Source organism: Zootoca vivipara, chromosome 6, assembly GCF_963506605.1.
Source record: "Zootoca vivipara chromosome 6, rZooViv1.1, whole genome shotgun sequence".
NCBI classification, from domain to species: domain Eukaryota; kingdom Metazoa; phylum Chordata; class Lepidosauria; order Squamata; family Lacertidae; genus Zootoca; species Zootoca vivipara.
The window spans coordinates 72,257,448-72,270,576 of NC_083281.1; the positions used below are offsets into that span (position 1 = coordinate 72,257,448).

The window sequence follows — 13,129 nt, forward strand, 5'->3', positions numbered from 1 at the left end:
CACCCACTGAGTGTGGGTTTTAAGCCTGGCCTCCCAGGTCCTAGTCCAACACTCTCACCACTATGCAATGCTACCTCAAAGCTTTCGGAGGGCACTAGGCTGGGGAAGGCTAGAACAGATAGGTGCCCAGCTAGGTCGGCTGAAGGGAAGATGAGGCAGCTTCCTGTGCATCATGTCTTACGGTGTGCCAGTTTTCCTGCTCCGCTATTTCTTTCACTCCAGTTTCGGGCAAAGACCTTATTAATCTCCACTTTTTCTTCCTTATAAAAGACTTTCAAGAAAACAAACAAACAAAAGAACTTCCAGGTGTTAAAGGTCATAGCTAAGCCCTCCCCACAAGGGGCAGGTGAGATTATACCATTTCATTCCTTCCTTTTTTCCCTACAATTGTTTGTACAATTGCCTTCCTCATAGTCGTATTCCATTGGTCTGTGCTGTGCTTTGTGTGACTCTTGAGGTCTAACTAACAGGCTTTTAGGAATGTTTTGACCCTAAGTAAAAAGCAAAGCAAACACAAGCATTGGGCAGATTAAGATGAGTTTCTGAATGATGCATTTTGCTGCTGGATTCATTTTGCTGTTTATTTGGTCTGTTTTTTGGATTTCGGTATTTTGTTATTATTTTTAATTGTCATGTGTTTTTCTTTTTTCTTTTGGTTTTATGCTTTTTTTAAAAAAAGTTTGTTTTATTGCTTAGGGACATTTTACTTGTGCCCAGAATATTAGATGTGTCAGGCTGCGATCCTAAATAGACTTACTATTGAACAGATATGGTATGTGTTAGGGTTGCCATATTTCAAAAAGGGAAAACCCAGACAGTTTTTTGGCCCAAAATTTGAAGTTTTTGAGCTGTTTTTAAGAAAATTCACCAAAATTTACACTTCTGACATGTGTTGCCATATGTCCAGGCCCGTGTGTGTGTGTGTGTGTGTGTGTGTGTGTGTGTGTGTGTGTGTGCATGCAGAAGGCTTCAGAGACCCAGTCTATTTTTTAAATTTTATTTATTATTGTGAAGCACTTCTGAATGCATATACTAATGGCTCAGCTAGCACCAAGAGCAACTTTTTAAAGAAACTACCGGTACCTAGCCTGATAAAGAATTCTTCCTGCTCTATTTCACGGCATTTTGTTTGGCCTCACAAAGGTTTTGCCCTAATATGGATTGCTAAAACCTGTATTATTTAAATATTTTGAAAAATTTCAAAACTCTGTACATGTATTAGGAAATAAGGCAGCCCCTGTCTGCAGGCTCACAGTTGAGTACCAGAGGGTATGGGGAAAGATGCATGATGCAAAAGAAAAAAGGGAATTATGGAGTAGCCTGTTCTTTGTTGGCCGATGGATTTGCCATGATGGTCTTCCTGGGAGGCAGGAGGGACTATATAGGTCACCCTGCTGGTGGCAGAATCCAGAATGTGCTCACTTTCAGCTTGGCAGCCCTAGGGCAGCTGGCAGTTGGAGCAGAGTCTTTTTGCGGAAAGAAAACCGGCTACCTCATTGCAAACCATTTCCCCACCTTACCTGTTTTCCAAACTGCCGTTGCATCTGTGCACTTTCTAAAGTATTTTACCACTGGAAGCGTATCAAAACCCAAAGCCTTATGAGAAACGGTTGAGGGAGTTGAAGAACAAGAGGGGACTGAGATGTGATATGATAGCCATCTTCAAATATCTGAAGGGCTGCCCCATGGAAGGAGGAGCAAGCTTGTTTTCTGCTGCTCCCAAAGGGCAGGACCCAAACCACTCCATTCAAATTACAAGAGTGTAGAGTCCGATTAAACACTCGGAAGAACTTTCTGAGGGTAAGAGCTGTTCAACAGTGGAACGGACTCCCTCAGAAGGCGGTGGTTGAAGGTATTAAAACAGAGGCTGGGTGGCCACCTGTCAGGAATTCTTTAGCTGGGATTGCAGGGGGTTGGACTGGATGACCCTTGGGGGTCTCTTCCTACTCTGTGATTCTATGAATTTATTCATCGGCCTTCTGGAACCTCCCTTATGGCTATGTGCCCTAAGCTGCTCAACCAGCTTTGTAAATGGTTGGGACCAGAAGCTCCCTTCTTTAGTCCCGCAGTGCGGGGAAACTCTGCAGCCCGAGGGCCAGATTACCTTCTAGTCAGTCTTCCAGGGTCCACGTGCCGGGGAAGGGAGGGCAGAGGCAAAAATAGGCAGAGCAGCAAGTGTGAATTTTTACCTTTGTGTAGCCGGCTAGTTCTCAGGACTCCCACATCTGTGTCCCATCCAGGCAAGCAAGAGGCATTGTCCAAGTGCAAAGACATATTCCAGTCAGGCAAAACATCTGAAGGAGGGTGCAAGGCTCAGCCATGGAGGGGCTTGGGGAGAGCTCTGAGGGGCAAGCCAGGAGCTCTGGAGGGCCGGCCCCTGACTGCTGTGCCTTGGAGCACAAATCTTCTTTCAACACCATCGCTGAGGTTGTAGATAGCTCAGCAAATATGTTGGCCTAGTGTGTGGCCGCTGGGGAAAAGGCAAATTCCATGCTAGGGATTATCAGGAAAGGCATTGAAAACTCAAGTGCCAATATCACAACGTCATTACACAAATCCACAGTGAGAGACCGTATTTGGAATAATACTGTGTACGGTTCTGGCTACCTCATCTCAGAATTATTGTTGGAAAAGGTTCAGAAGAGGGCCACCGAAATTTTCAAGTGGATGGAGAGAGACTCCCCTATGAGGAAAGGTTGTGGCATTTGGGGCTTTTTAGTTTAGAGAAAAGGCGAGGAAGAGGCGGCAACATTGCAGAAGCTTTAAAAATGATAGATGGCATGGAGCAAACGGACAGGAGAACATTTATTTCCCTCACTCATAACACTAAAATTCACAGACATCCAACAAAGCTGAACATTGGTAGGAAAGGACTCCGGCACGCAGCGCATAAACTGTGGAACTCTCTGCCACAGGGACACTCACCAACCTGGATGGCTTTGAAAGAGGATTGGGCAAGTGCATGGAGGGAGAGGGCCGCCATGCTTCTGAATCCCAGTTGCTGGAAACCACAGGAGGAGAGAGTGCCTTTGTCCTTGGATCCTGCTTGCTGGTTCTCACAGGCATGTGGTTGGCTGCTGTGAGAACAGGATGCTAGACTTGGGGGGGGCATTGGCCTGATCCAGCAGGCTCTTCTTACATCCTTATGAGGTGAGCTTTGCTCTCAGGGCGAATCCTCTGGTAACCTGCTTTCCCATCTCTTCACAGCTGTAGCCAGCCGGCCACCCGCACCCACGCACCCCGCCATCTTGGCCTCCGCCCGTCCTCTGCCGCCTCTCGGGTGCCCTGGATGGTTACCATGGAGAACGAGCAGCTGCCAGCCCCCCCTCCGACCAGCAGCGCCACGGCAGCCACGGCCACCAGCAATGGACGCCAGGCAGGGCCACAAATCTCTGTGTATGGAGGGATCCCCGATCGCCAGGCCGTCCAGGTAAGTGGAAGAGGGCGGAAAGGCCCTCCTGTTCGGAGGAGCATGGCAGACGGGGAGAAGGTGCCTCAGGCTTGAACCAGGATAATCCACTCCCTGCTTGACTTTGTGTCTGATCCAGCTGAGGAGTTGTACTATTGTATTGTTATTTTATTACATTTATACCCCACCTTTTCTCCCCCCCTCTCCATTTTGCCCTTGGTATACAAGGCGCTCCCTTTCTTCATTCGATCCTCACAACAACCCTGTGAGGTAGGTTAGCCTGAGAGGTCAGCAACCGGCCCCAGAGGTTGCACCCAGGGAGATTCACGGCCTATGAGTGGGGATTTGAACCCTGCTCTCCCGGGTCCAATTCACTAGCCACAACATTGACTCTCACTTATATTAGATTTATATGCCACCTTCCCCCCATGTATCTTAAGGCAAGATACTTGGTTGCCCTGCCCTGCCCCCTGTTAATTTCTTTTCATCCTGATAACAGCGCTATGAGGTAGGTTAGGCTGAGAGATAGTAACTTACCCAAGGTCCCCCAGCGAACCTTGTGGATGAGAAGGGCTCTGAAACCTGGTCTCTCCTGGGTCCTAGCCCAGTGCTCTAACCACTACACCATGCTGCCTCTTGCAGATGTGGGAGCATGTGCAAGCATAGGCAGCCTGGGCCATTTGGGGCTGTTCGAATGCAAGATGGGTCAGGCCAATGGAGTCCTTGCAGCGTGGCAACCTGACTCCCATTCGGGAGGCCTGTACATTGCTTACTTATTTTCCCAAGCGCACGTGCACACACACACACACACAATATCAAGGAAAATCTGGATTATTGACTCCTGTTGTCGTTGTCATCCTCCTTATTATTCTATTTATTACGACTGATTTTTAAATCATTTTCTAAACCACTGTCTCAAGGCGATTTACCTATAAGGTATTTAAGAACAGTTAGAAACACAAAAACCACCATAATCCATTTAAAACAGGCACCCCCAAACTGCGGACCTCCAGATGTTTTGGCCTACAACTCCCATGATCCCTAGCTAACAGGACCAGTGGTCACGGATGATGGGAATTGTAGTCCATAACATCTGGAGGGCCGAAGTTTGGGGATGCCTGATTTAAAACAAGACTGGTGGTAAAGACCCCTTTTTTCCAGCTGGGGAAGCCGGTCAGAACAAAAATGGCTTCAGCTGTTTCCAGAAAGTGCAGCTAGTGGGCGCCTAGGGATGCTATTCCACAGGGCAGGGGCAGCCACACTAAAAGCCCTGCTCTGAGTTACTGCAGAGCAGACTGCGGAGATCTTTGGAACTTGCAAGAGAAACTCTCCCACAGACTGCACTGAGGTACTGGGTGTATAAGGGATAATAAGGCGTGTTTGAACCCATCGAGCCTTTCCGTGAATGACCACCAAGAACTGCAGAATTGGCTGTGCTGTAATGTATGGAGTCTGAACTGATTTTATTATTATTATTGTGCAAGTTGGTGTGTTCTCTCTGGTCCTCGCACATCAATTTTATCTGGTATCGGTGAGGCAGCATCGCCCCCTAGTGGGTCTCGGAGAGCAGTTGCGTGTAACCTCTTGAGAGTGTGTGTGTGTTTGTCTCTGACTTGAGAGTACAGCTGATGCTCCATGCAAAATTAATGACCAAAGGCGACTGACTTGTGCCTTGATGACTGTCAAATGTTGGACATCTGGGTGATAACCCACCCTAAAGGGAGCCTGCTGTGGTTTTCTTCTTCATGATCTGCCGATCTTAGCATGCCTCCTGGTTGAGAGGTGGCTTCCTTGGAGCAGGGACTCGTTGAGGAGTGTAATGAGCAGCCTCCTCTGAGGGCAAGTGGTTCTGCCATGTCTCTGGCTGAACCATCTAAAAGCCAGCCGATGGGCCAAAACGTACTGCCCTGGAAGGAGGGTCACCTGCCCTGTTTTTCTCTCTCTCTCTGTTGTTTGCTTTGTCCTCCCAGTTTTAATTTAGTTGTTTGGAAGTTTTGGTTGGTTGGCAACAGCTGTGGATTTTATTTTTTTTATTTTACTTTTTATTTGCCAATATGTCAAACGCTTCCCAGCACAAATCTACCAAGGCAGTTTGCAGTAAGACGAAATAGTAGAATCGTAGACTTGGAAGGTGCCCCCCAAGGGTTATCTAGTCCAACCCCCTGCAATGCAGGAGTCCTGACAGATGGCCGACCAATGAAGTAGAGTTGGCCACATTCCAAGGCTTTTAAGTCCTCCACCCCTTCTTAAAATAACAATAGTGTTGTTGTTTTTTTCATTTTCCAATACACAATGAGAGCCTCCTTTTTCCTTAGCTTTGAAGTTTTGGATTAAAAATCCGTTTGAGATAGTTCGTTTACAAATGAAACAACTCTGTCTTCCTGTGTGCAACTGGGAGCAAACAGTGCCTGTTTTTCAGCCAGGATGCTGGGAAAATCTCTTTGGATCTATGTTTAATAATGAGATTGCCCTGTAAGATTCAACATCTTTGTTTGAGTTGGGTAGAACCATAATAATAGGGGGGGGGGTCCCTCCAAGAACCCGGGGTGGGTCCATCTTGCCTAATACAGTTAAACAAAATACCTGGAAAAGGGTAGGAACTCAGCTTCTCTCTCTCTCTCTCTCTCTCTCTCTCTCTCTCTCTCTCTCTCTCTCTCTCTCTCTCTCTCTCTCTCTCTCTCTCTCGTAAAACCCTTCTATATAGCTGTCCCAGCCAGGATTTCAAACTATTTATTTCTCTGGTGGTTGTTTGTAAAGGATCTGATTAAATACTGTGTACAATTTCATCCTTCTCCAGTTTGTGAGATACATACCTGTGTTGTTGTTAAAGGAAAACAAATTGCAGTCTCTCCTTAAAAATGTCCCAGTTTTTTTGCGCCTGAGTAGAGATCTTCTTTGTTTCCATGCTGTGTGCGTTTGATTCAAATCCCCCTCCCCCGTTTTGCTTTCATCTAAAAATGGGAATTTCCTTTGAGATTGGGCAACGCTGCTTCTGGAGGTGGGTGGGAAGTGAGCTGCGCTTCAGATTCTCCTGCATCCTTGCGAGATTCTGAATGGAAACTTTATCCCGGGCTGCCTCTCCAGCTCCCCGCCCCCCTTGCTCGTGGGGGTCGGAGGCCAAAGGCCAGGGGTCACCTTTGTCTTCACCCAGGGAGGCGGGGATTTCCTGGAGACAGCCTCTGGAAAGCGGGGGAAATCTGGGGCCAGAGGAATTGGGGGCGTGGATGGCAGCAAGGGGGCTGGGCAGGAAGAACTCCCTCGTCCTTGCAGCACCATGTCCCCCAAAGCTGTGTGTTAGGATCTCCTTGTGCAAAGAGGCTCTTGGCTCTTGCTGCTGGGTCTGCCTGCCTCTTCACCCTCCTGGGCCACCCATCATCCGAAGCCTCTCATCCAGGAGCCCTTGAAGAGGCCCAGCTCTCCTGGGTCTTCCCCACGGGACGTAAGTACCCTCATTTTCTGCAAGAGCTTTCGACAGCTTCTGTGCCCAGAAGACTCCATGATTCGGGGGGGGGGGGGATGGAATGGGGTCCCCTCCCTTGGCTTGGAAGCTGCCAGAGTCCTGCATCTCCCTGCATTTGGGGGTGGAGAGCATTGAAAGCACAAATGTGATTCCCTGCATGCTCCAAGAAAGTTTATTTATTTATTTTATTTCATTTATAGGCCATTTGTTTTTCTCAAGCAGCTCAAGGTGGCATATGTGGTGGTTTTGGCTAAGAGAGGCGTTGACTGGCCCCTAAGGCGACACCCAGTGAGCTTCATGGCCAAGTGGGGATTTGAACCTTGGTCTCTCAGGTCCAAATTCTCATTTAAACCCCACAACAATGTTGTGAGGTAGGTTAGGCTAAGAGCGAGTGATTGGCCCAAGGTTGTCCAGTGAGCTTCATGGACAAGTGGGGATTTGAACCCTGGTCTCTCCCAGGTCCTAGGAACAAAAGTTGTGTGTGTGTGTGTGTGTGTGTGTTTGTGTTTTCATGCCAGGCCACACCATCCTATGGAACTCTCTGCCACAAGATGGTGGAGATGCTGAGAAAAGCTTCTCCCCTCAGCCCTTTCCTTGCTTTTGTTGCTTTCCCAGGCTTGCAACTGCTGCATGTTAATCTTATGTTAATCTTGTTTACCAGTATGTTAATATTGTATGTACTTCCCCTTTTCTGACGTTTAGCTATGTAACTATGATGTAGGAATGATGCTTTGGAAATGTATTCTGGGATTTAGGTGGGAAGTTTTAAAAGTTCTTGCAACCCTGCTCCCGCTGTTCAGTCTTGACTTGAACCTATTGCGCAATAAACCTTGCTATTTTGCTCTGGTTGGTGGCTGGACTCATTCCTTTGGACCGCGGGCTCTTGCATGACGAGCTGGGTGGCTGAGCAGCCTCGCACCCAGAATTTTCCGTAACACCCTAAAAGTGAGAGGGTGTGTGGAATTGGCCTTCCTATTTTAAGCTCCACGGTATCTTGCAAATGGGGAAGGGATGGAGCCCAGTGATGGAGCCTCTGCTTTGCATGCAGAAGGTCCCAGGTTCCGTCCCCAACAGCATCTCCTGGTAGAGATGGGAAAGATTCCCTACCTGAAATCCCAGACAGCCTCTGCCAGCCAGTGTAGACAGTACTGAGCTAGATGGACCCAACAGTTTGGCCCAGTAGAAGCCATGTACTCTGCCCACTGAATCATTGTTGTATCTTGCCAGGAGAGATTGTGTTTGTGGGAATTGTAGCATTGTAGAGTTGGAAGGGACCCAAAGGGGCGACCCCCCCCTGTGATTCTTTCCTTGATGGGGGATTATAAGGGTGGGAAAAGATTATGGTTCCCCCAAGCCATGCTTCCAGTGGAGGAAGGTTTATTACTGTTATTGTTGCAGAGCTAAAGATCCAGGTTGTTTGTGTAGCTGTGCTACGGCTTTCTTGGCTGCTTGCTTGTGCCTGTGTTTTGTGGGGGTCACTTGTGAAATATATCACACCCCCTGGGGTAGGGTGGGTGTGGGAGGAGGCTGGGAAAGTGTCCTCAGCTTTGGCTGTATTTCTTGGTTGAAATATGTCCCATTTGCACCTTCGGCTCTCTAGTTAAGTTGCCGCTTGGTGCATGTATTTTGCATTGAAAAAGCAAAGAGACTGCTGCTTGGCTCAGAATTCATCATAGCGAGCATATTTGTTTTTGTTGTGGTTTAATTTTTGAGGAAAGCTTCTTGTCATCTTTTATGTCTGCAAAGGCTGGTTTGTAGGCAGCAGCTGCGGATATGGAGGTGAAATTGCAAAAAGCCCGAAAGAGGTTTGCAATGGGATGAAGTAGCCTGTTTTATTTGCTCAATTCTGCGTCTGCCCCTATCCCATAGTGATGCCCCAAATCAGCCGCGTCAGGCAGCCTCTGTAAATAGATGGAGAAGCATCCTGTTCTCACAGTGGCTAACCAGATGCCCCAATTAGGAAGCCCACAAGCAGGACCTGAGTACAACAGCACCCACCCACCCACCCCCTCCCGTGATTCCCAGCAACTGGGATTCAAAAGTGTTAGGGAATTTTATAAGGGGGGGGGCACCCAAACGAGGCTTCATTTGGGAATCAAGATTGGCACAAATGCCCTCAATGGGACCCCGTCTGATCCTACAACACCACTCTAGTATCGCACCAACATGAACCCCTCAAGATCAAGCCCTGTGTAATAAACCATATTTCTTTATGAATGAATACCGTGTATCTGTATTTCTAATATGAAACCCCCTTTTGCGACTGTGGCCAAGGGCTCTCAGGGATGCAGGGAACAGCCATAATCCTTTAAGCGAGAGGTCACGTAGCCAGGGTGGTGCTTCTCTGCATATCCATAATGCATTCAGGTACCATCTCCTGCCATTCCTGACCCTCAAAGCCAGAGGCAATACACATACCTGGACCCATTGTTTTTCCCCTCCAGGTACTCAAGGATCCCCTCCCAGATACTTACTGGTACTTGCTTATCAATGTCCTGGGACATTGCATTGTTACCTTATGTTAATCCTCTTTACCTCCTGTTTACCTGTATGCTAATGCCCCTTGCACCTTCCCCTTTTCTGATGTTTTTTTACCCTGTCACAAGTGATATATGTATGATGCTTTCGATGTGCATTATGGGATGGTGGTGGGAACTTTTAAAAGTTATTGCAGCCCTGTTCACAGTGTTCAGTCTGACATTGAACCTGCTGTGCAGTAATAAACCTTGCTGTTTGCTCCGGATCGTGGCTGGACTCCTTCCTTTTATACTCCGCAACGACCACAGGCCCTTGCCTGATGAGCTGGGTGGCTGAGTATTCTCACACCCAGAATTTTGCCCTAACAAAAAGCATCGCTGCCTCTGACCGTGGAGGCAGAGCAGAGCCACTGACAACCTACTCCATGAATTTATCCCATCCTCTTTTAAAGTTGGTGACCCTCACTGCCGCCAGTGGGAGGGAGTTCCCTAGTTTAAGTATGTGCCCCATAGAGAAGTCCTGTCTTTTTACCTGTCCTGAAACTTCCAACATTCAGCTTCATTGGATGTCCATGAATTCTGGTGTGATGGGAGAGGGAGAAAACCTTTTCCCTCTCCACTTTCTCGGTGCCCTGCATCCTTTTACACACCTCTAGCATGTCCCTTCTTCCTTGGCTTTAAAGGCAAAACCTTCAAATATTGTCACCCTTTTGGGCATTGCACCCCAGAACTGTCTGCCATACCACTGGAGCTCTTTGGGGTGCTTGTTTTGGGTGCACACCAGTATTTCTTTTTAAAAAATGAAGCTTCAGAGGAACTGTTTTTTGTTCTTATTGCTTTTGCACTATTGTCCCCCCCCCCCCACCGCCCCGCAGCAAGGATGGGGCTGTGGGGAGTGCCCAAAAGGCTTGCTTAAGACTCCCCGGGGTATGCATGAATGCTGGCAGAGGGCAGAAGTGATGGTTGGAGCATTTAGTTCCTTGCAGGCAGCTTGGAAATTCTCTGCAAGGTCAAAGTTCTCAAGACCCTTGCTGATGCCAGTTAACCTTTGACCTCCCCCCTCCCCTGAAAAAACCCTGCTCCTTTCGGTGGAAGCTTGGCAGTACTATGAGGTATTTAAACACCCATCCAAACCTTTATTCTGTCATTCTCAAGATCGATCTATCGATAGATACAGTGGTACCTCGGTTTAAGTACACAATTGGTTCCGGAAGTCTGTACTTAACCTGAAGCGAAATTTCCCATTGAAAGTAATGGAAAGTAGATTAAACAATTCCAGACGGGTCCGCAGAGTACTTAACCTGAAGCGTATTTAACCTGAAGCGAACTTTCCCATTGAAAGTAATGGAAAGTGGATTAATCCATTCCAGACAGGTCCGTGGAGTACTTAAACTGAAAGCACTCAAACCGAAGCGTACTTAAACTGAGGTATGACTGTAGATAGATTGATAGATAGATAGATAGATATGAAAAGATATTGGATCTGCATTATTATGACAAACTATAAACTATAAACTGTTAAGTATAAAAGGAAATAATAATAATTATTAATAATATGAATCTTGCTTATACAGGTTCAGGCCATTTCATATATGGATATTTATATATCAACACACACGCTGTACATTGGCATCATATTTTCATAGCTGTAACAAACTTTTCTTTAGGTTGGTGGTACTCTTAATTTTATTAACAGGAGGGAATATTCCACACTTTGTGTTTTATAGAGCAAGTGTGAGGATTCCAGTCTCTTTGCAAATTTTGTAGTTTCAAGTGTCTCGATTTACTTAGCTCAGTAAATAGGTCTCCCTCCAGTGTGAATATCCTTGTTTTTATATTCTGCGATGTATGTCAGTGAGAAGGTTGCTGTTTTCTGTTGCATTCAAATCGTTGTTGATTACCCTTTAAATGTGAATTTCAAACTTGTTTAGGGTTTTGTTGTTGTTGTTTTGCAGTTTTAATGTTTTGATGATTTGCATTTCTGGGTGAGATCCTGCTTGTGGAGCAAACTTCCTGCTTGTGCAAACAGGGTGTCTCCTACTTCTTCCACCCCCTACCCCCGCCCAGAAAACCTGGAGGGTTTTGGAACCCATCAGATTTTTGGGCTGGAGCTCGCCTTAAATGTTCTAATGCCCTCCTGGATCAGTGATCTTGGTGGGGTGTGTGTGTGTGTTTACTTTCTCATTAATGTAACATCAAAATTGCAAAAAGACACACAAAAACCCCAATGAATGTTACGAAACGTTTTAAAGGAGCAATACAGAGGTTGCGTTTCCAAATAAAGGTAGAGCAGATAATGGAGAAAGATAAAAGCAGAAAAACACACCAGGAAAGCCAAATTTTGCAAGTTGGTTGTATTCAGCACGTAAGAAATGCAATTCCACAAAACAGTGCAGAGATTTCTGAGGTTTTCCTCACTCTTAGAAGCACTTAACTTGAGAGTTCTTATCTCTGCAGTAGTCTGAGTCCACATATTCTTGGGCAGCGATATGAGCCCTAAATTCTCTTTCTGGGGCAAATTTTGTTTTCACACTTTGTTTTGTAATTTTATACTGAATGAATGTGTGTGTGTGTGTGCGCTCGCATAATAATTCTTAAACATGCTCTGCACAAATCCTTTCTGAGCATAAAAGTGCCTCCAGCTTTTAGCTTGCAGGGCCAGGGGGTGGGATTTGTGCCCCCCACCTGCAATGTGTGACAGTGAGAAGGGCCACAAGGATGGGATGCATCTCTCCTCTCCTTCCACCATGTGGCAAATTGCTTTGAATGTAGATTACATGCTGCTTTCACGCCTGGTGTGGTAATGCTTTCCTGGGGCTTGAATTTCCCAGACTCTGTTGACCCTTATTTTTTTCTGTGGGGGTGGGAAACCGTTTTTGCCCACAGCTGCGTTTGCACTTAACTCCCCATCCCACCGGTGCACACACAGCCTTTTGGGGAGGGTCCCCGTAGCTCAGTGGAGTTGCACGCTTTTCCCACCCTGGAGTCATTTCCAGTTCTGAAAAGATCTTGGGTTGCTGGGCTGGGAATAGTTTCTGTCTGTCACTCCGCCTGGGACCCCTGAGAGAGCAGCTGTCAGTCAGGGTGGCCACAATGCTCAGATAGACCAATGGTGTGACTCAATATGCCATGGTTATTATGATATTTAGAACCCGCCTTTGGCCAGCTGCAGGAACCCCTTCCGAAACACATTTTTAAAAGGCTGTAGATCAGAATGCAGAACCAGCGAGATTAACAGCAAAAGATTATAGAGACCAAAATGAGGAAAAATTCCTTGAGGGCTGGAGACCTTTTATGAATCTTTAAAGAGCTTAGTTTAGTTAATTATTATTACTATTAATTGTTATTAATGTTTTGTTTATTTTGTAATCAATGCATTATTCTGTTTATTGAATTTTTTTGTATCATAAAAATTTGAATAAAGTTTTTTTTTAAAAAAAAATCCAAGTCATGCCACAAAAAAAGAGAAAATAATATTTAAAGAGCTACTACAGCGAGATGAAAACATGAGCAGGACTTGAAATATGAGTGACGGCATTCATTATTAAGATAAATAGGTTAAAATGGATGTGTGGAATAGCATGTGTGAAATATGTAGCATTCAAGGGTGATAAGGAAACCATGGAAGGGGAGGACGGGAAGTCAATGCATAAAAAATAAATTTAGGTCTGTGTTAAAAATTTGCAAAGCTTTTTTTTTTGGTGAAAATATAAGGCCAAAATCAGCAAAAAAAACCCCTTCTTCCTAGGGAACTCTGGGAATTGTAGCTCTGCAAGTGGGTCT

General features: G+C 46.2%; 1 protein-coding gene across 2 annotated transcripts in view; it reads left to right on the plus strand.

Moving 5' to 3' along the window:
- The window catches only part of PHC2 (polyhomeotic homolog 2), a 56,658-nt gene that overhangs the window by 13,257 nt on the left and 30,272 nt on the right, over positions 1-13,129 (plus strand). For both annotated transcript variants that reach the window (XM_060276117.1, XM_035117452.2), the window contains exon 2: positions 3,208-3,430. In XM_060276117.1, coding sequence (XP_060132100.1) covers positions 3,208-3,430 — 223 coding nt within the window. The remainder of the gene's footprint in view (positions 1-3,207; positions 3,431-13,129) is intronic.